At 38.1% G+C, this 23982-nt stretch overlaps 1 protein-coding gene across 3 annotated transcripts in view; it reads right to left on the bottom strand.

Annotated features, from left to right (window-relative positions):
• Window positions 1-8595: 8595 nt before the first annotated feature.
• The window catches only part of LOC122552868 (acylphosphatase-2-like), a 109816-nt gene continuing 94429 nt past the window's right edge, over window positions 8596-23982 (bottom strand). For all 3 annotated transcript variants that reach the window (XM_043695951.1, XM_043695952.1, XM_043695953.1), the window contains one exon: window positions 8596-9208. In XM_043695951.1, coding sequence (XP_043551886.1) covers window positions 9094-9208 — 115 coding nt within the window. In that variant the 3' untranslated portion in view covers window positions 8596-9093. The remainder of the gene's footprint in view (window positions 9209-23982) is intronic.

The raw sequence follows: 23982 nt of genomic DNA, 5'->3' as shown, positions 1-23982 counted from the left end.
AACCAGCAGTAGTTTTAGCATTGTTGAGACTAAGAAGATAAAGAGAAAAAAGGAAGTGCTATGACAGTAGAATTGGAAACTTGAGGTGTAGGAGGCTTCAGCTGTGAATGGGGAAGTTGTGCATGAGGAGGGGAGCCAGTCTCTTAAGCATTGCAGAACAGACGACAGAGAAAGTCACGTGTACAGAGGCACTGTAGTTACCTTCAGATGTGTGAACAACAGTGTAGGAGATATCTTTGTATGATGACAGCAGCTTTTCTTTTGCCATAGGTGAAAACTGCTGCAGCAACCTCCATTCAAGTCACCTTGGTGATTCAGGATGACCTTGTGTTGCTAGCCCTGGGAAACACCACTTTCCTTGTTTCGTAGATGCCCTGCGGGAGAACACCTGAAGTGTGCAGCATTCTTCTTTTGTGTGTGTCTAAAATCACAAGGATGCATGGCAGTGGGGAGCTGAGGTCCATTGATGATCCTGGATTGCAGACCGTGAAGTGCTATCTCAGTGCCAATATAATGGCTGAAAGATCCCTGTGGACTTCAGAAATTCCTACCTGCTTGCCAGGCATTTTGCCTAAGTACAAATATGTTAATAAGCTTGTATGAACCTAATTGTATGAGAAATCCATCTTGCCCCCAAGTGGAAATCCCTCCTGTTTTTTGATCTGCCTCCATACTGAGCCTCAGAATGAAAATTCCACACAATACATTTTATTACAAGTAAACATCTGATTCCTCCTTCTGTTATATTGTTTAATGTTCAGAATGTTCTATTTTATGATTGATGGGATGTCAGGATCGCTGACAAGGCCAACATTTAATCCATAATCTGAATTAGCCTTGAGAACTTGGCTGTAAGCCAGCTTCTTCAACCGTTATCGTTCTTATGATGTAGGTACACCCACAATGCTATAGGGTGGGATTTCCAAGATTGTGACCGAGCAGCAATGAAGAAGTGCCAATATATTTCCAGGATGGTGTGTTATTGGAATAAAGAACCAGGTGGTGGTGTTCCTAAATATCTATGTACATGTTCCTTTTGATGATAGTTCCTGCAGAGTTCAAAGGTACTTTGAGAAGAGCCTGAGTGAATTGCTGCATGGCATTTTGTAAATGGTATGCATGGTTAGTACTGTGGACAATGGTGCTGGAGGGGTTGAATGTTTTAGGTGGTGTATGGCATTAAGCAGACTGCTTTAGTCGAGATGGTATTGAGCCTCTTGAGTGCCGTTGGAATGGTATTTATCCAGGCAAGTGGGGAGTATTCCATTGTACTTCTCATTTCTTTGAGGAGAAAGTGAGATCTGCAGATGCTGGAGATCAGAGCTGAAAATGTGTTGCTGGAAAAGCGCAGCAGGTCAGGCAGCATCCAGGGAACAGGAGAATCGACGTTTCGGGCATAAGCCGAAAGAAGGGCTGAAGAAGGGCTTATGCCCGAAATGTTGATTCTCCTGTTCCCTGGATGCTGCCTGACCTGCTGCGCTTTTCCAGCAACACATTTTCAGCTACTTCTCATTTCTGTCCTTTACATGGTAGAGAGAATTTGGGAAATCAAGAGGTGAATTACTCACCACAGAATTCCCAATCTTTGAACTGCATTTACAGCCGCAATATTTATATAGCTGGTCCAGTTACGTTTGATAACTCCCACTCAGTTGATAGCAAGGGATTCAATGATGGTAGTGGCTGTTAAACAATTTAAATAAATCATACTTGTTTGTAACTGGTCTGGATTTTGCAGTCAGCAGTTAAGGAATGGCATATCCAGATTTTGCAATTCTTGAGTGGCAGCTTGTTATCAGCACGCAGCTAATTCAACACCATATCATTTACAGGACATCTGTGGCACAGATAAAGTGGGAAAATAGCAGAATTGGTCTTCAAAATAGCAGACTGATTATTTCTCAATTGAAATACTCAAAGGATAAGTCAGGATGTGTGATTCATTACAAAATCGTACACACAAACATAAAAACATTGAAAATAGACGCATAAGTAGGTCATTCAACTCTTCAAGCCTGTTTCACCATTCAATATGATCATGGCTGATCGTTCCCACTCAGATGTAACCAGCTACTAAGTAATATATATCAAACCTGTTTATTGTTTATCTAGATTGAGCCTAGACCTTGCTGAAGACTTTGTATGGACATCCTCCCCACGTGTTATCGGTTGCTTAGACTAGTACCAGCAGTTGATTGCTGGAAGGAAAACCACACAAAGCTTCTCACTTCCATCATTACAATACAAACCACTTCAATACCCTGTACTTTTCACTGTTTATCTGTGCTCATAGTGAATGATTCTTCAACACTGCAGCCAAGTGCTTTTTGAATTAGTACACTGTTATATTACAAAATTTACATGATTATTTCAAAATTTACTTGAATGAAGTAAAATACCTTTAATGTACAGAATCAGCCTGAACTGATTTTAGACAAGCAGTGTTCTGTATTCCCAAGGTGGCAGTCTGGGACATTAGCAATCACTTAAATTAATTTTAATAGTTCTGTGATTATAAACAGACTTGAAAATATTTTAACTTTTTTGAATATTAGCAGAGATCTGATTGCCTTGTCAGTTCCTTTGATCATTAAAATGTAACTACTATTTGGCTGCACATTCCTGAGAAAATGAAGTGGATGCAGGAATATTAGCTGCATTTTACCTTATTCCATACAGGCAATGGTTTCGAGGAGAATGATGATATCTTTATTATTTTGAGCAAAGGATTTGCTTGGGTTGGATTCTAAATTGAATACAGTTAAGCATTTATAATCAAAAAAGTTTCCATTTAGCCACATAGCTGTGCTTGATTATAATTAAAGACAGTGGATGGAACATAGAAATTGTGTTATAGATCTAGTAATCCAGAAAAGTGGACTGATAATCTAATGAACAGGAGAGTTGACATTTCAGGCATAGGCCCTTCATCAGGAATGTGGCTTCTGTCTGAAAAGTCAACTCTCCTGCTCCTTGGATGCTGCCTGACCAGCTCTGCTTTTCCAGCACCACAGTCTCGACTCTGATCTCCAGCATCTCCAGTCCTCATTTCCTCCTAATAATCCAGTGACATGAGTTCAAAATTCACAATGGCAACTGAGCAATTTAAATGCTGTTAATTAAATAAATCTTGAATTATAAAATTAATATCAGTAATGTGGATTTAAAGCCACCAGATTTCGATAAAAATCCATTTGTTTCACTGATCTTCTTTAGGGTAAGACCTTCCCGTTTTCACCTGTTCTGGTCTTCGACTAAAATATGATTGAATTTTACATTCAGATTGAAAGGGAGAAGAATGTTTCTAAGATTAGTATATTAAACATGAAAGCTGAGTTATCTGAAGTGCACTGGACCACTATCAACAGAGATACATTTAAGAGATATTTCACAAAACTCTTATATTCCTACAATAACATAAAGAAATTAAGGAAAGCATCAAAAAAGAAAAAAAAAATTATTTCAGGTCAGTGACAAGTCAAATGATTTGCCAAAATATAAAGAATGGCAGAGAATGACTAAAAGGTTATTCAGGAAATTAGAATAGTAGAGCAAATTAGCCAGAAATGTAAAAAATGGGTAGCAAGAGTTTCTACAGGTATTTAAAAATAGAAAAGGGATAAATAAAATTAGCATTGGTTCTCTAACAATAGGAATGCAGTGTTCACAATAGATGATATGGAAATGACACATGAAATTAACAAATACTTTGCTTTTGTTTTCATTATAGAGGATACAAAACATATACCAGTAATAGCTATAAACTAGGATGTGGAAGACAGACAGAAACTTGGTGGAATTGTAATCACTAGGAATGTGGTACTGAGCAAACTAATGGAACTACAGACTGACAAGTCCCCAGGTCCTGATGGACTTCAATGAGGTAGCAATGTATTGGTATTAAACTTCCAAAATTCCCTCAATTCAGGACTGAAAGTAGGAAATATAATGCCTCTATTATTGAAGTGAGACAGACAGAAAATAAGGTAAATACAGGCCAGTTTTCTTGATGTCTGAAATAAAAGGTGTTGAATTGACCATGAAGGAGGCTATAGCTGGGTCCTTTAAAAATTCAAAGTATTCAATAAACACCAGAATACATTTGTGAAACTGTAATCATGTTTTAACAATTTTTTGGAACCTTCTGAAGGAGTAATATGTTATGTGGATAAGGGGGAGCCAATGTAAGTACAGGTAGACAATCCTTTATCTGAAATCTGAAAAGCTCCGAAATCCAAAGTGCTTTTCGTGAAGTTTTTTTCTGCATAACAAGGTTATTTGGCGTACAAACAGTTAACCCAACTCCACAGTCACTCGACCCACATCACTCAGATGTAACGTGGCAGTGTGGCCCAGCACTGGTAGGTGTCAATCGTGTCTCAGTGCTCCTAGTAGACACACTTGTATCTGCTGCTCAGTAAGATTTTTTTAATTTCACTGTGAAAATGTCATTTATTCCAAAACCCGAAAAATTTCGAATTCTGAAAAACAGCTGGCCATGAGGATTTCAGATAAAGGATTGTGTAACCTTTCGAAGATACATTTTACGTGGTGAAAAGTAAATGGTGTGCAGTATTAGGCAAGATATTAGCATGGATGGAAGGTTGACTGGCTGGCAGAAAACAGAGTATACATGAGTAGGTATTTTTCTGACTGGTAGCATTTGATGAGGATTATCCTGTATAGAGGTCTGCGTTGGGGCGTCAGTTTTTCACAAAGGCATGGTGAAGGCATGGTAGTTAAATTTGTAGACTACACAAAGATAGGTGGGAAAGTATTGTGAAGAGGATATAATAAGGTTACAGATGCATATAGATAGATTGAGCAAGTGGACAAAAATCTGGCAGAGTATAATGTGAAATTGTTCACTTTGGCAAGGCAAATAAAAAGCATTACTTAGATGGAGAGTAACAGCAGAATTTCAAGGAGCAAAGGGATCTAGTTGTTCCAGTAGATGAGTCATAGAAAGTTAGTATGTAGTTACAGCAAGTAATTAAGAAGGCACATGGAATACTATCTTACAGATTATGTACACTGCTTTGTCCTGGATACCACTGAGGTTTTGGCATGTTGTTGGAGGTGTACTTGAAGCAGAGTACATTCTGTCACATTCCTGACTTGTGCCTTGTAGATGAATGACAGAATTTGTGGAGTTAGCAGGTGAGTTACTCGCTGCAGAAATCCAAGGCTCTGACCTATTTTTGTAACCACTGTATTTTTTATGACCAATGCATTTAAATTTCTTGTCAATGTTAACTCCCAAGTTGTTGATATTGGGGATTTCAATAATGGTAATACTGTGGAATGTAAAGGGGGAGATAGTTTAATTTTCACTTTGTGATGTGCATATTACTTGCCACTTACCAGCCCAAGCCTGAATATTTTCCAGGTCTTCCCACATTTGGATACAGATTGCTTCAGTATCTGAAGGAAATGCAAATGACATTGAACCTTGTTCAATCATGAGCAAACATTCCCTAGGATGAAGGGATGCAGGGTCATGATAAGGTTAGAAAACAACCCTGAGCAACTCCTGCATTAGTGCCTGGGGCTGACGTGATGGACCTCTAATAGCAACAAGCATTTATTTTGTGCAAGATCTGAATCCAGCCAGTGGAAAATTTTCCCTTATTCCTACTGATTTCAACTTTCCAGAGCTCCTTGACCCCACTCTTGGTCATTTCAGTCATTCTCCCATCTCCTCTGGAATTTTCTTTTGTCTGAGTTTGGACCAAGGCTGTGATGAGGTCAAAGCCAAATGGCACTGATGGAGCCCAGGTTAAGCATCAGTGAGCAATTGCTGAGTAACTACTGCCTTTATAATGCTGTTAATGACATGTTCCATCACTCTACATAAGACTGAGAAGCATACTGATGGTATAGTTACTCAACACCAGATTATAGTCTAACAGGTTTAATTGGAAGCACTGGCTTTCGGAGCGCTGCTCCTTCATCAGTTGGCTGTGTCCACAACCACCTGATGAAAGAGCGGCACTCCGAAAGCTAGTGCTTCCAATTAAACCTGTTGGACTATAACCTAGTGTTGTGTGATTTTTAACTTTGTACACTCTAGTCCAACACAGACATCGCCATATCAGGGATAGTTACTGGTTGATTTCAAAGCCAATTTCCTGGTAGCTGAGGTAAATGGCTGAAACTAAATGATAGAATCTCCTGCTGTGACTTAGCACAGGCATTTTTAAATAGGGGTCTATGGCCCCTGTACGACCATTAGAAGTTTCAAATGGATAGCCAAAAATACACTGTACTCTACCTGCACTTTAACCTTTCGAACAGTAATTTGTCTTCCTCTTCAGCTGCTGTTGCTGACAAACTCCAACTGTATATCTGGTATTTCTTTCATTTGTCTTATTTTGTTCAACATGTTCTTGGATTGGCTATACATGCAAAGTGGTCACAGAACAGCTCCACATTCACATGAATTTAGCTCTTTGTGTTCATGAATGCACCATCATTGTGTAACGTGCATATAGTCAAATATGTCTCGTACTCCGTGGAACATGACAGGAGTGGAAAATTTAATCCTATGTCAGTTGTTTTCCAAAGGGAAACAGTTAATTTTATTGGCCCTGGCTAAAATACATCCCTGATTTGTGTGATACAATTGTGGACGGAATTTTAAAAATGTGACAGAGGTCTCCAAAGGTTGCCTATAAAGACCCTTCTGTAAAAATATTCAATGCAGCTGTAACCTTCAAAGACAGAGAGAGCAATCTCTCGAGGCAAATCTCAAGTCTGGCTGCAAAAGTATGCATAGCTCTGTTATGGTTTCTCTCAAGAATGTAATGGGTTAATTTCCATTTTGGATATGGGCAGAAAACTCACAGCTGCAGATCAATGAATATAATGGAAAGGAAAATCGAGTGGTATGTATGACAGACACATAGCTAATCTACAATCACCAACTTTCCTACCCTGGCCAAAGTGAGTTACCCTTTTAGTCTTCCCTGGCAACTGGTCTTCAGACTTATCCACATACAAGATCCTGGCATGGATCATATATGTGGCATTGAAAAGTAAAATCTAAAGAAGCTCTTGAAATATATTGCTAACTATGTGCAATGTCTTCTGTGATCAGAATGTGCAAATTAAATATTATGCTTATGTGGATAACTACAGACTTTCATAAATTCAGCGCACTCATTTTGCTGTAGAGACCAACTCAAATGAGAGATACTTTACAATTTCAAAAAATGTTCAACTTCAAGAAGTTTATTTATCAACAGTAATGTAGCAATGAAATAATTATACAGACAACTTCACCAGAAACAATATTGCACCTTACAGAAAAAAATACAATTGAAAGCAAGAAGCCCTTCTTGCATTGTCAGTTTGCTATACTAACAACTGGCTCTTCCAGCTTGTCCCCTTAAACTGTACTGTCTACTTCATAATATATACATCTACACCATCTCATTTCATCCAAAAGCCATGTGAGCGTCAAAAGAAAGATAAGCACCCAGTCCAATTAGGGAAGAAAAGATCTGGAAAACCACTTTCTGAATTCCTTAGGTGATAGAAACCAGTTCAAAAGACCATTCCAGCTGTAATTATGTAAATAGACACTTTGCACATGGAATGCTATTCAGGTACTCTAATCACAAAACAGGCATTCTGCATGTTCTATGTTTGAGTCTATTTGCAAGTTGATTTGTATGCAAGTTGGAACACAATACAGCACAAAATAAAATAGCCATTCATGAGTATGAGGAAATGTTCACATCAGATCTTTAAAATTAATATTAATATACCTCTGGATCGCATTTCTAACTACAAGCATTCATAAGTCAGTCATTTGTAAACTGCGAATCGCCTGTATATGTGCTTGCCTTCATTTACATGAAAACTGGGCTTTCAGGAACTTAGTACACAACTGGTGCACAGCCTGTGTACATATAAGCTGCTACTGGAACACAGGTCATATAAGGTGCTTCATTGTTTCAGTGATCTTAAATGTGTAATACGAATGTTAAAGGTTGTGTTGTTGAAACTTATTAGAGTAATGTTTAAAAATTGCACTGCTGATAGAAGCCTTATCCACCAGACATAGGTGTGGTTTCATTTGGTGATAACATTGCAATGACAATTACATGCTGGTGGATGAGATTCTCTCCTAAGACCATAATTTTATAAAATCAGTTATCATAGGCTTTGATGCAGTTAATTAAAGACCACAGTTTAATTTTAAACTTAAACATATTATACTATTTACATTCCAATGCATCTTCCATGGTTCAGTCATTTATTGGTTTCTAAAAAATATGCTTTGCTGAGATGGTAAGAACAACCATTCATGAAAGTGAAGTATGATGACAAAACTAGCCTTGAATGAAATTCTGGAAAAGGAAAGTTGACAGACTGCTGTCACACAAGCTAAGAATGCACACACACATCTGTTCTTGATCTGCACTCAGTCAATTACTCCACTGCTGAGGGGATGGCACATACGGTGGTATGTTCAATTAAAATAGCAAATGTAATGCCTTTTGATAATGTATAAACATATGAAAAGTCCTGCAAGTTTAAAATGTTTTTGCTACTTGACCATTAGAAAGAATACTAAACACATATTGGTTTTAGTGAGTTAGAGGAATTTTTATTGCTTAAAACTCAGTTCAATGCACAATAATTTAAAAATGACTTGAATACCACAGTTGAAATTTATTTATTTTTATTTCTATTTTCTTATTTATATACTTCAAATGCACAACCAATTGGCTCATATTTTTAAAATAAACATTCTCAAATGTTTTCGAAAGACAGCATAGCACCATACCTCCATGCAAGTTTTATTTTTAATTTAAGTAAGAACTATTTAACAGAGAAAACTGAAAGAAAATTCGTCCTAAGTTTACATCTCTACAGGGAAATATCATTTTGTATATTAGTGCAATCTTTCTTATGTCACTTCTTTTCAGCAAAAAGTATTGTTTGTTTTGATAGTAAAGAGAAAACCTTTTCCGTAAGCAGCAATCACGCAAGTAAAGGCATTGGGGTGAAAATGAACATTGCTAACATAATTTCAACTGGTTGTTTCAGCTGTTAGCTGGGGAGCAATGTAAGATCATGCTATTAGTATCTGGTGGTGAAATTACTGAATTCCATTTTGGAGATCTCCTTCTCATTTGAAAAGTGTGCTCTGTCAATGCGAGAGCTTGGACTTCCCACTTTGCTTAACCAATTCTTCCTGCGGAGAGAAGGAAAGAAAAAGTATACCATTATTTAAGTGAATTCCCACCCACCCCTTTATTTATACACCTCTGCTCCATTCTGTAGATATTGATGTGAGTAGGTTTCAGTCCCTCGGGCTGTGCAAATGTTGATGTAACCAAATGCTGGAAATTCATAACACCAGTTGGATTAACTTGATCATATCTTCCATCTCTCTTGACTATGTAAGAGTTTCATCATGCTTTAATCTGTTCAATTTTACAAGTGAAACTAAACAATTAATACATCACACAATACATGTCAATGATGTGACAGGGACTACCGATTTGGCTTCTATACCTGAAATGTATGAACTCAATCATCCAAATCTCTGCACTTCCACAGGTTTTACTTAAGAGAATGTTCTAATTGGTCTTTGATCGAAAGTGGATGACTTCATGGTACAATTGCAACATTTAAAAGGCTTTTGGATGGGTGTATGAATTGGAAGAGTTTAGAGGCATATGGGCTAAATTTATTGAAGATATCTGGTCAGCATGGACGAGTTGGACTGAAGGGTCTGTTTCCGCGCTGTACATCTTTAAGACATTGAATCCATCTATTTGACCTTGGGGGCATACGCAATGTCATAGTGTTAATATCACTATCCAGAGCTCCAGGTTAATGTTCTGAGAAAATGGCTTTGAATCCCACCATGGCAGATGGTAAAATTTGAAGTCATTAAAAATCTAAAGTAAAACGCTAGCCTATTGGCAACCATGTAACCACTGTGAATTGTTGTTAAAAATAATGATCAGGGAAGGAAATCTGCCATCTTTACTTACATGTACCTCCTTTAGACTCTATGACTCTAAATGTGGTTGACACTTAACTACTCACCAGGCAATTAAAGTTGGGCAATAAATATTGGCCTAGCCAGAGACACCCACACACATGATCAAACAAACCAAAATTGTTAACATTTTCCTCACTAATTTAATCTGTGATTTAAGTTGGAAATTGCTTTGAATGTAAAATCCTGATCCTATCTGAACAACTTTCAGTTTTTCAAATTGGGTGCTATCGCAAACTTCAATGTACAATTCTCTATTCTTCACTTAATCATCAATGTGATCAAATACTGGGGCCCAAGTACAGATCCCTGGAACATCACTTGTCACATTCTACTAATCTGAGAATGAATACTTGACTCCTATAGTTTCACTGCTACAATTGTGACCTGTCTGTATCACAACGAATGGGTGTAGGTTCGTCATTAATCAGGCTCCTGTTGCCTGTTTACTAGCCTTACCTAACTTGTCTATGAGGGTATCAATAAAAAGTTTTTAATGACTACATATCTTGCTCATAGTATTTCCTGCAAGCATTAAGGAGTTGTTTCTAGTAACCTGCCATTTTCTAATTATTGGTTTTGATTGACAAAGGGGGCTAGAAAGGTCTTGTCCAAAATTTCCCAATTGACCTTCTTGGGTTGTATGTAATGACAGATTAATATTCTCATTCTGAATGGGGTTAACAATAGCCACATAACCTGTTCCCAGCATATTTTTTGAGAGATCGATATTGGTCAGGACACTGGGGATAATCCCCAGCTCTTCTTTAAAGTAGTGATATAAGATCTTTTACATCCATTGAGCAGGCAAATGGAGCCTCCATTTACAGTTTATCTGAAAGTTGACACCCCCAGAATTACAGTGCTCCCTTAGTACAGGCACACAATCCTTTATCCGAAACCCTCGGAACCAGCTGGTTTTCAGAATTTTTCAGATTTTAGAATAAGTGACGATTTAATGGTGAAATGTTTAAAAATCTTACTGAACAGCAGACACACCTGTGAGTATTACGGGCCCTGAGACAGAATTGATGCCTGCCAGTGCTGACGTAAAGTGGGTCAAGTGGGTGTGGAGTTGTGTTAACTGTTTGCACGCCAAACAACCTTGCTAATGAGAAAAAATCTTCATGAAAAGAATGGATTTCGGAGGGTTTTGGATTAAGTATTGTCTACCTTTACAGCCTGATTTTTCTGCATTCAAGCACGGAAGTGGGACTGGGATGATGACCTTCCAGTTTAGCTAATCTGGCAGTTGGAGAAGAATTCAGTCTGGGCACTCCTATAAACAAACTATTAATGAAGAAACTCAACCAGGTTTTATTTTAAGGCCAATATAATGGTGAGCTCATTAGTGCTCAATATTAGTGTCTAAACTACCCTATAACTTGTGCTGAGGACGAAATACTCTGAAGTTTGCAAAGCCACAATTTACTGTGTAATTTGCACCATAAATCTGACTTAATAGGAGCCTCACGCAATAGTTTTCCACCAGTTTCAAGCATTTGCCATATTACCTATTTAATTGCCATTAAATTTGTCATTCAAATTTAGGACTGTTAACCTGACATCTTAAATACCTTCCTCATGGCAGTTCAGAAAAAGAACAACTTAAACTATGGAGTCTCATTCCTACAGGCAGCAAAATGTTAGAAATTTAAAAAATGTTAAAATAGGGTCATAGAGTCCCGACAGTATGGAAACAGGCCCTTCGGCCCAACAAGTTCACATTGACCTCCGACAAGTAACCCACCCACACCCATTCTTCTATCCTATATTTACCCCTGACTAATGCACCTAATATCCCTGAACACTGTGGGCAATTTAGCACGGCTAATTCACCTAAGTTGCAGATCTTTGGATTGTGGGAGAAAACCGGAGCACCTGGAAGAAACCCACACAGACAGGGTGGCATTGTCAGCAAACTTGAAAATTGGAGTTGGTGCAGAATTTAGCAAAATAGTGGTGTTTGTATGATGAGTACAGTAGGGGGCTGAGTGTGCAGCCTTGCAGGGCACTAGTGTTGAGGATTATAGTGGGGGAGATGTTAATGCCTGTCCTTACTGTCTGCAGTCTGTTGGTCAGGAAGTCGAGAATCTGATTACAAAGCGGGGAGCAGAGACCTAGGTCCTCGAGTTTGGAGATAAGTTTGCTTGGAATTATGGTGTTGAAGGTGGAGGTGTAGTCAGTAAGTAGGGGCCTGATGTATATAGCCTTGTTGCCCAGATGTTCCAGGGATGTAGGGCATGAGATGCATTACTTCAGTAAAATCTAGAGACATTAGCAGTTTACACAACAACAGAAATGCCTGCCAAACTAAGTAAATATTGTTGCATGTTCAACTTGGAAAATAGTAGAAAAAATGTCCATCAATTGCTTTCTATTTTTCTGAAGGTTTTTTTGTTTCCCATGAAGTTGGAATATGTTGTTGCATTCATGTGCTTCAAATAGTTTTTCGCTTGAGAGCTTTTCCTTTTGAAATAAAAATGAAATGTATGTGCAAATACCACTTTTCCATGCATTGCATAAACAAAAGTGTTCAAGCCAGGTCGGACAACTTAGTTGGGAATAAACATATTGCTGTAGAAATGATTTCTTTGAACTAGGAATAGTTCCCTTAATTTGTTCTCATTCATTTTTCTGAAGGTTTCCTCCCTGTTTATTTATACATTTATTTTTTCACTTGGAGGCTGTAAATGGTGAATGTTGTTGTTTTTATTCTCCCCAATTTTCTATTGTATGTTGTGGCAGAATCATGAAAACCTAAAATTTTCAGAATTTTGAGGCTCTTTGTCTAAAGTTAGTCCAGATAGGTGGGAGAATTCCTATAGAAATTCACCCTTTCCTCTTAATGACGTTAATGGTAAATCAATTAGATAAAGGAATTTTATGGCAGTGTCTAGTCCAATACTGCCTTTAAATATTCAACAAGGCCTAAAATGAGGGGTCATCCAGACAATTTCCACAGATTCTGGCACAGAGACACATATTTGGTTGATATATTTAAATCTTTGATTTGGGGCTCCAGTGATAGCTCAGTGGAACTAATAAATAGATCTGAAATAACTCCATGAAGACCAGTATCCCATCACCAAGTCACCAGCTGTTTACACCTGCATTGTACTGACTCTGCTAGCTCAGAGCTGGCTCCTAGAGTTAGCAGAACCTCTGACATTCCTGTTTATATCTGTTAGCCAGGACTCTCTGATAGCGTCAGGTTAACAGCCCCAATCAGGGAACTCATATTTTATGAGGTACACCTGCTGATCTTGTTCCAATCACTACAGGGTCAGGAAGTCCAGGAAATAGATGATCGATTTTGATTTGAGTACCTTGATCATAATCAGGCCAGCTGATGGAAACACTAACTGCACTCAATATCCTCATCAAAGGAAGGGAAAGATAAGGTATGTTTGTTACTTCTAATTCCTAGCAAATAGTTAAAGTGGGAACAAAACCACATGTGCTGTTGCATGAGGATGAAATCAGGCTTGGATATAATAGCCTGTTAACATTTACTTGGTGAACATGAGTACTGCAGATGCTGGAGATCAGAGTCAAGATTAGAGTGGTGCTGGAAAAGCAGAGCAGGTCAGCCAGTATCCAAGGAGCAGGAAAATCAATGTTTTGGGCAAAAAACAGTCGTTGACAAAGAATGCTAATTAGGGTAAAGTATTTTTAAACAATTACAAATGTCCGAGGAGTCATACATCAGGAAAAGGCTACACCTTTTCTGTCAAATTTTCAAATTTACTTTCCAGTTTGTCACCGTGTGGAACAAGCCATAGTGCATATGGATATTGATTACTTGCATAGCACGAATAGTTATCTACTCTTATCAAGGAGTCTTGGTTTTTGTCCTAAAAAGACGCTTCAGCCATTTAAAAATAAATATTGCCTCCCCACGAAATGAAATACAATTGTCACATCTCAATTGTCACACAGAATTGTCTAACACATAATCCAGAACACTAATTTATTTTTGTTTTAAATTCATTCATTGATCTGAGTGTCACTGGTTATGCAAGTATTTATTGCCCATCTGTAATCCTGTCAAGGAGGTGGTGGTGAGCTGACCTCTTGAATGGCTGCAATTTTTGGCATGTTGGTACACCCACAATGCTTTTAGGAAGGAAGTTCCAAGACCCAGTCGCAACGAAAGAACAGTGATATTGCTTTCAATTCTGGATGGCTTAAAGGAAAATGTGCAAGTGCTGTCCTTGTCTCCCTAGATGGTATAGGTTGCAAGTTTGGAATAGAACAGAATCCATATAGAAAGCAGGATGCCACAATTGTGAACATCATACTTCATGCATTTCTTCCCTCACCTCTTCCACTCTCTTTCAGAACCATAATAGGATGTTTGTCATGACCTACCATCCCACTAACACCTGTATTCAATAGATCATCCACTTCCATTTCTGACACCTCCAATGTGAAACCACCATAAAACCACCATGCGGCATGGTGAAGAGACCATTTTTTAATAACTCATGCTGGATCAGTACTTATTGCCCATCAATTGTCGCTCTTGAGAAGGTGGTTTTGAGCTGCCTTCTTGAACTGCCAGATTTTATTAGTTATGGTTAGATCCAAAACCCTTTAGGGAGGGAGTTCCAGGATTTTGACCAATCAAACTGGCCACGTTGTCCTGGATGGTGTCAAGCTTCTGGAATGTTGTTGGAGTCGCACTCATCCAGGCAAGCGGACAATATGCCATCACAATAATGACTTATGCCTTGTAGATGGTGGACAGTCTTTGGGGAGACAGGAGGTGAGTTATGCCATTGAATGTTAAAGGATGATGGTTAGAGTGACTCTTGTTAGAGATGGTCATTGCTTGCCACTTGTGTGAACGTTACTTGCCAATTGTCAGCCCAAACCCGGACATTGTCCATGTTTTGCTGCATTTGGGTATGGACTGCTTCATAGATGGTGCTGAACATTACATAATCATCAGCAAACATCCCCACTTCTGATCTTATAATGAAAGGTATTTCATTGATGAAGCAACTGATGATGGTTGGGCCTGGGACACTAACCTAAGGAATCCTTGTAAGATATCCTCTCAAAGTTGAGATGGCTGACTTCCAACAGCACAAACATCTTCTCTTGTGCCTGGTATGACTGAAGCCAATGGAGAGTTTTCCCCTAGTTCCCATTGTCTCTAGTTTTGCTCATACTCCTTTCTGCTGGTTAAGTAATCCTCAATCCATGCTACTTTTAAAAACTTTTTTTTTTAGATTAGATTCCCTACAGTGTGGAAACAGGCCCTTTGGCCCAACCAGTCCACACCGACCCTCCAAGGAGTAACCCATCCAAACCCATTTAACTCTGAATAATGCACCTAACACTATGGGCAATTTAGCATGGCCAATTCACCTGACCTGCACATCTTTGGACTGTGGGAGGAAACCGGAGCACCCGGAAGAAACCCACACAGACACAGGGAGAATGTGCAAACTCCACACAGACAGTCACCCGAGGCTGGAATCGAAACTGGGACCCTGGTGCTGTGAGGTTGCAGTGCTAACCACTGAGCCTAATATATTCTAGTACTTTTCCTTCTACAATCATGAGGCTAACAGGTCTGTAGTTCTATCCTTTCTCAAGTAGAAGGTTATATTCTTAACACTGAAGTGTTTTAATGAAGTTCAACATAAATTTGAGGAACAACAGCTTATCTTCCAACTGGACATTTCTCCACTTAACAATTTTAGATCATAATTACCTCCCATCTTGTTTCATTATTCTTCTCTTGTATCTTTCTAAGTTTCTTTACTGTGTCTTTGGATGGTTGTTGTTCTTCCATTCACATCACCACAACACATAACTTTTGTTTCTTTCCTTGTCCTATCACCCCTTCCTTTGGCTTTGCACTATGAAACCTTTTGTCATTCAATCTGTCTGGCCCTCCCAAGCCATCACAGACATTTCCTTTTGGTCTTTCCACACTCCATCCTTTCATGTGCTTAAAACCTGTTCAATTTCCATCTTAGCTTAGTTTTGATGCAAGTTCACAGACCTGAAACGTAACTACATTTTTCTTTCTCCATAGCTGGGAAGAGTTTCTAGCATTTTTCTATTATCCACAGTTGTATTGCCCTTGAGGGAATTATGTTACCAGGAACCAAATCAAAAACCAAACCAGCCATCAAGTCATCCTGTCCTTTTAGCAGAAGGTCAGGAGATATTCTCCTATTGCACTGTCTAAACCCAGCAGAAAGCACTAGGTGGCCACTGGTTTGCAGTGAGATACTGGTAGCAAACACTGCAGTGAAGGAACAATCACCAACACTTGGGTAGGAAGGAGTGCTGGCAAGGCATTATGGTTGAAGCACAACACCTGGGGTTGCAAGGTCCAGTTTTTCTGGATGACTATACCTAAAGCTTCTTACAACTTTTCCTACAACTTCCAATTTCCTACAACTCTTCTGATGAAGAGTCACTGCACTTGAAATGTTAACTCTGCTTTCTTCCTACAGATACTGTCAAACCTGCTGAATTTCTCCAGAAACTTCTGTCTTTGTTTCAGATTTTCAACATCCGCAGTTCTTTGTTTTATTATGGATAAAACTCCTGTTCCTCCAGGCCAACAAGAAAGCAAATAAAATAAAACTCAGCTACCCTGTGGGTCATCTCCCCTTCACAGCTAGGTCCTGAGGACCTGGTTGGAGCCTGACCTACAATATTAAATGAATGGACCTGCTCCCTTTTAGCAGCTATTCAGAAGAGGAGGATAAAACTGCATAAAAGCAAAATACTGCAGATTCAAAAAATATAAAATAAAAACAGAAAATGTTGAAGAAAGTTAGTAAGGTCTGGCAGCATCTGTGGTGAGACAAAGAGAGTTAACATTTCAGGTGTGATATAATTCTTTTTCAGAACTGCTAAATAAAATTCCTGTGAGAAGGTAACAGAGTTGGAGAGACTAAGCCAGCACAATTATTTTAATAGCATGTCCAATTTCCAGCAGATGAGCAAGGTTAAAACCATCAGGATTGATAACAGGATTTTTATGATCTATATTGCTCAGTGCCCTATTATTTTGGGCACTTACTCAAAGCTATTGGGGTACTTTCTCTCTTGAAAGTATCTCCTCGTATGTCTCTGTGCACAGTTTGACTGCACTGTCAGAATAATGCTTTATCGCTACACGAGAAATAAGTGACCTTGCTCCTGAAGGAACATGTATTGTCTCACGAGCAGGAAAGAATGTTTCAATTATTTATCGATTGCCAGGTCTTCCGTCCATACATCTGCCCCAGTCATGCTTAGATACTGAGTACTGCGGAGCAATGATTACATTTTTATCTATATCTCAAATCTCTGAAAATAATTTTTAATGATGTCAAAATATTTTAATGATTCTACTTTCACACAAGTTTAAAATGCGTAGCAACAATTATTCATTTTGCTTAGTTTCTCTACATGTCACAAAAGAAGGAAGCAGGATACCTATACAATAAAAGCATTTACCAATGTAATCTCTTATTATTGCTGCCAATTATTGACATCTTTTAAATTCCCACTGCAGAAAATAAAGTGATAAATCAAGAATAGTTTTGAAATATCTCACATTCACAATATTCATTCCCAGTTTTAAATACTACACTATATCACGTGTTATGACTGCAGCTACAGAATCTGGCTGTGCATTTTTGGGGGGAGAAAGGCAGTATGAGAAGAAAACTTTCAGGATTGCAAGTATTTACCCCCTTCCATCCTTTGATGTTTTAAAATTTTCTTAAATCTGGTCTCTGAGATCTTAGTTGCACAGGTAATTTTCATGACATATTTACTATGTGAACTAAGAAAATCATTCCACAATGCCCAGTTGGGGCAGGAAAGCTGCTTGTGATGACCTGTCAGATTGCTGTGTTCTTAGCTATTTAGGAACTGGAATCTAATGCTTTGAAACGTGTACTGAGCAGAACTGGAATTTTAGTGAAAGTGCAGTAGGCACTTTAAAGCAAGTAAAGTTGGCTTATGGAAATTGGCTTATAATGTATCATTTTTATATTTCTTGGGTTGGGATACATTAAGCAGCAGAGAGGAGTGAGACAGCATCAGCCCTCTGAACAAGAGCGGAGAGGTCTTACTATTGTCGAGGGGTCTGAAAAATGAATATTGAGAAGCACCATAGTGCCACATACTATGATAATGTCATATAAATTTGCATAGACTAGCTTAAGATCTTAAAGGAGTGAGACCTAACATTTGGTTCTCTCAAAGTCTGTGTAACAATGACTATTATATCAATGTAGCCTGTAACTAGTTACTAACCTGCAATAATCTATATCTCATTAACTGCAAGAGACTATAACAAGACCAGGAAGTGGCTTTCCTCCTCATACTAACAACTATCTGTAGTTTCCTATGCTTAAAAAGATGGATGGCAACCATCTTCATCATGAGCAGCAGCTCATATAATGTAACAAGCTGTCATGTCCATGCAAACCTTACTGGCTTCTTGAGTGAATTATGAGAATAGAAAACAGCATCAAGCATGAGAGCAGAGGGAGGAAGCAAAGGTGAGAAACTCAATCTCGAAAGGCTTCAGGCTGGTAGCACTAATAGAAACAGCACCATTGCACCTCTCACACACAATCTAACAGCCGGTAGAACCAGGAGTGAACTGAGTCATGTGGAAAAAATGAGTCAATCTGAGCTCAAATATGTGATAAAAATAGGAAGCTTATGCATTTCAGAAATGCCTTACAGATAGGTATGATGAAAATTGTGTAATGGAAGAAGTGAAACATGGAAATGTCGCATTAATAGGTCGTGTGAACGCATCCTTGAATACGAATATTAAAACATTTAGGAAACCTTTGCAAGAAAAAGCAATCCTGCGATCTCAGTATAGAACTTAGGATACAGTTTAAAGAACTGGTATTAATTTGCAATTCCATATCTGGTCATCATTACCTTTGATTGAGGCTTCCACCTTAGAACTCAGGATTATTGCAATTTCCCTAATGTTTTTGTGATTTAAATCAGATACAGCTCGTTCTCCTATAATGCGTGTTTCATCAAAGCAATTAGGCTGTTTGCGATTGGTGAATTGGGGAATTATTTTTTACAACGCCAAACCCGCAGGCTATTATGCGATTCCATTCATGGTCATCTGAAGTCCATCTAGGTGTTTACTTCCATAATCTCCCATGGCTCTAAACTATTCCTCATTGTGAAACCACCTCCAGTCCCCACAACCCTTCCTATCCGTGTATCTGGTGACCTCCAGATCCACATGAGTGACCAGAGTTCATCTCATCAAAGCCTTAGTTTGGAATTGTTTTTCTCATTATTTTTAAGTGGCACTTTGTGAGATGCAGGAATTGGTTTCCCAGTGGCAAGAATGAAACCTTTATCATTAACCCTGAACCATGCAGTGAAGTTTCATGGATTCTCTACAGACAGTTACTCAGAGGATTGTATAACCAGGGAATCTGAATGCAGACTGGTAGGACCTGTATTGTAACTCAGCAAACTCAGAAAGCCCATTAAAGTGTTAAATTTATTGTACTGTTTCATTAAAATATATTTTTTTAACATTTAGTTAGACTGTGCTATCATTTGGTTCAGGCTAACTATTAATTTTGTTTTGATATTTACTAATATTTTTGATGGTTCGCCCCAACCCTGTTTTTTCCCAAAGGCCCTGTTACTTCTGTTGCACGATTTTCTATAACATGAGGTCACACAAGAACGCAACTACAGCATTGTAGCAGAACAGACTGTAGGTGTGTCCAAGTGTAGCCTGATTGGATTTTAATGATGAGTTTCAACAGTTCTTTTTGAAAACACCTTTAAATATTATATTTTTAGGAAGCTGTTTGTGGTGGAAATAGCATAGTGCATATGATATTTACAGAAAAGAAATAGGCTATTGTTCCTGCAGGTCCTTGAAAGCACTTACGTTTTACATATTAGACTGGAACCAACAAGGGACTATAATAATTTGTACGATACCTCCACCAACAATTTAGTTATCCTTACTTTACAACAATTATACCTTTGAAGTCCCATCTCAACTTGATAACTTCACACCAGTAATGAGATATGGAAACAATGGATAAAGTATAGTAGGCAAAATAAAGTTCCTTCAGAGAAGCAAGTGATATTTAATTGTTTGTCTTTAAATCCAAATAATTGGTAGTTAATTACAAAGCAAGAAACATAACAAAATAAAGATATTCTAAAGAGCTCTAAAGATCTGCATATCTTAAGATGACAGATACATAAGCTGCATAAAACATAATTCAGTGGGAAATGTTTTACTTTCCCTTGATACAATACTATTTTGTGCTACTGTAAATATTTTAAGCGTAAACCAATTGCACATAGGAGGAATAATCAGAATTATGTTCTTCCCATATTCCTGAAGGATACTTCATTATGTTATGTCACAGTAATTTTTAAAGAAGTATTCCAACTATTGCAGATTGACTTCTTCAATATTTTGTTGTCATTGGAGGTGAGTGCAGATTTTCTTGTACTTGGCTTCAGTATCTGATATAAATTCTGTTCCAGGAGATACAATTAGAAGGTTCATCAGTGATAAGCCACCTTTTTATAGAGCAACATTTTATAGAGAGGGAATGGGTCTTAATTGTGCAGATGTCATGAAGCTTCTGCAATGTGATGGTATTAGTTTGCATAAAGTTAGATCTCCTGTGATTTGAGGGAGGTGGGATTAGAAATGTTTATTAGTTCTTTGTATGGCTCTTATATGACAGGAGGGCATATTTTAAGTATTTGAGGCAGCTGTTGGAAATGTTGGAATACCTTTGAAGAATTTTGAGTCTAGTAATCTAGGCCGTCCTGTAATTGACACCTCAGTTGCAAGAAGCAAGCCTGATGTTCTCAAAACATTTTGCTAGGTGTCTCAAAGCATTTCAAAGTTGTGTATGCAATGCCACTGGCAACATAGCTCAACTTGGGTTCTAGCCATTACTTCTTTATTTGCAAGTTAACAACAAAAGATTTTGTGTGAGTTAGACCTGCTGGACTGGGCATTCATATATTTGTATTGTTTTAAAATCAAACAATGGGATGTGGGCATCACTGTCTAGGCCAGTATTTATTGTACAACCCTAATTAACCAGAGTGCAGTTAAGAGTCAACCACATTGCTGTCTGAGTTCTGCTCCTTCATCAGGTTGGTTGTGCAGTATAAGATCATAGGACACAATGTAGCAAACGTTTACAGTGTTATGTAACTGACATTATATATTGAAAAATACCTGGACTGTTTGTTAAGTCATTAGTCGAACCGTTGGGTTTTTCCAACAACTGACAATGGTTTTATGGTTTATTAATTCTATTTTTTTTATTGCATTCAAATTCTATCATTTGCCATGGTAGAGATTTGAAGCCAGGTCCCCAGAATATTACCTGGGTCACCTCACATGTTCCAGTATGAAGACTGTTCTATCATCTAGAGTTAGGTAGAATCAGGCCGTCTCCTGGATAAAAGTGACAAGCTTAATTTCAGATTTTCAGGACTATCAAAGATACAGACGTTATTGCACTAGTCACTGAGATTTTTTTTGTCTATTTCATGGTCAGTCGAAATGCCTTTTTAGTTTGCACTGATAGAGTTATCTTGTCAGCTTATAGGTTCTATATTCAGTGTTCTGCTCCATTGTGTACAAACCTGTTTGCCGGCTCCATGGTGTGCTGTTTTAGATGGCTGAGCATCTATTCTTTCATGGCCATGGTCACTGGATGTTAAAGCTCATACCATAAGCAATTCTCCAAAAATTAAGGTCAATGATCAGCCTTTCTATTTAAGCAGGTGATGTTGTGCTCCTGGTTTATTAGTCTCTAAGGGGGAAAGTGACATAATTATGCTCTTGACTCAGACAATCTGAACTGTTGCAATACCAGGACTGCAACTCTTTGTTGTCATTCACAACATGACATTTCAGAGATAACACAGTCCAATCCCTCTGGAGGGTTCCTAGTCTACGCTGTACCTGAACTTCCAGCTAGAGTGACAGCAAGAGGCAGGCAAATTCAGTGATTAAAATGGTTAGTATGCAGAGATTTCAGCCAGTCCTTAAATTCTACTGACTGAAATTTTACTTTATAGCAGCAGCAGATAAATCTGATCCTGCTAGCCAAATTATTGTAAACTAACGTGAAGTAAATCACAAATCACACAACACCAGGTTATAGTCCAACAGGTTTATTTGGAAGCACTAGCTTTCAGAGCACTGTTCCTTCATCAGGTGGTTGTGGAGTATACGATCGTAGGACACAGAATGTAGCAAAAGTTTACAGTGTTATGTAATTGAAATTATATATTAAAAAAGACCTGGATTGTTTGTTAAGTTTCTCATCTTTTAGAATGGGAATGTTGCTTTCAGTTCTTTAATTTCAGCACCTCTAAAAAGTGAAATGAGGACTTCATACTCAACATCTCTAATTGCAAATGATTTGGTGGAGGCTGGAAAAAAATTTGAGTGGAGCCATTGTAGTCATCGGACTGAAAAAAAAGAGAGAATCTTTGAGTCAGGAAATAAGGAGAGCTTGGGAAATGTACTTACTTCCATTTGAACTGGGAGAAGTTTTGCTGGGGAGTGCTGCACTTCTTGGTTCTCCATGATTATTTGGGTGACGTGAGGCATTTTTGGGGAGAAATCAATATCCAAGCCCATTATTCTCACTCTAGTCAGCTTGATAGGCTATGATACCATAAATTCTCCATCACACTTCAAAGTGTTTTTGCCTTTCATAAGCCTCATTAGAGATGGTCAGAAAAGCACAGATTTAACTTAAAAATACCAGCAGGGATATTCCAGTTTGAATTTGATTACAACTGGAGGTCAAAGTTGAACTCTGAAGTATTGTATATGAACTTACAAAGCATGCAAGCGTAAATCATGTAAACTATCACTTTTTTACAACCTGATAATGTTCCAGGTTTCATGGTTTTCTTTGGCACTCCTGTGATATGTGACAAAAGAGCAAACCTAACTGCCAATTAGTTTCCAGTTCAGCTCTCAGTAAAACTGTTCACCACACTGTATCAAGGTGAAATATTTGTGCTGTAATGGCTGTAAAGTTTATTTTTTTTTATAAATGCAATTCAATCTAGTTGCCTTTGATTAACCAAAAATACAAACATTGCACAAGTTGAAAAGCTCTCCGTGTCTTAATTTAAACCTGTAGTTATGTTATGACATAAAAATGGCACTATAACTTTAGAGATAGATAGATAGGAAGGAAATTCATTTTGGGCAAAGTCTTCCAATTTGATGGAGAAGTTTTCACTCTCCATAAACTTAAGTTGAACCAAAATCCTGCTGCCCTATCCTATCTTAATATTAATTCTCATTCATCCATCACAATATTTCCTCGAAGGTGTGTGGCTACACAGCAACCCCAAACATTTCCATGCAGGCCACACAAAGGTAGATCCATTTAATTTACTCTATATGCACAGTTGAATTTAATATGCTTATACAAGATGCCTTCCTGAACAACTTAAAAGAATGGGTGGCTTGCCATCACCCTTTGCTTTCAGATCTAGCAATCCTGCAATGCCCTAAACTTAAAATTCTCGTCATTGGGTTCAAATCTGTCCATAGCCTCAGCCTTCCAATCTCTGTGACCTCCTTTAGCCCTATAACTGTTCTGGAAATCTGTATTTCTCCTTTCTAATCTCTTCTGCATTACTAATTTCCTTTACTCCACCAGTGGTATTTTCTGCTGTTTATGATATTTCAGTTTCTGGATTCTTCAAAACTCTGTGCCAGATAAGGTGAGTTTTAAGGAATGTCTTGAAGAGAGGAACAAAGTATGACAAAATATTTAAGAGTACATAAACATGCCATTTGGCCCAACAAGTCCCGGCTGGTACTTACGTTCTGCACAAACTTCCTTCCACCTTTCTTCAGCAAACCTATCAATATATCCTTCTATTCCTTTCTCTTTTATGAGGTCATCTAC

The sequence above is a fragment of the Chiloscyllium plagiosum genome, chromosome 9 (genome assembly GCF_004010195.1).
Source record: "Chiloscyllium plagiosum isolate BGI_BamShark_2017 chromosome 9, ASM401019v2, whole genome shotgun sequence".
Lineage (NCBI taxonomy): Eukaryota > Metazoa > Chordata > Chondrichthyes > Orectolobiformes > Hemiscylliidae > Chiloscyllium > Chiloscyllium plagiosum.
The sequence above is the reverse complement of the archived record's forward strand: the minus strand, read 5'-3'. Positions and strand labels throughout refer to the sequence as shown.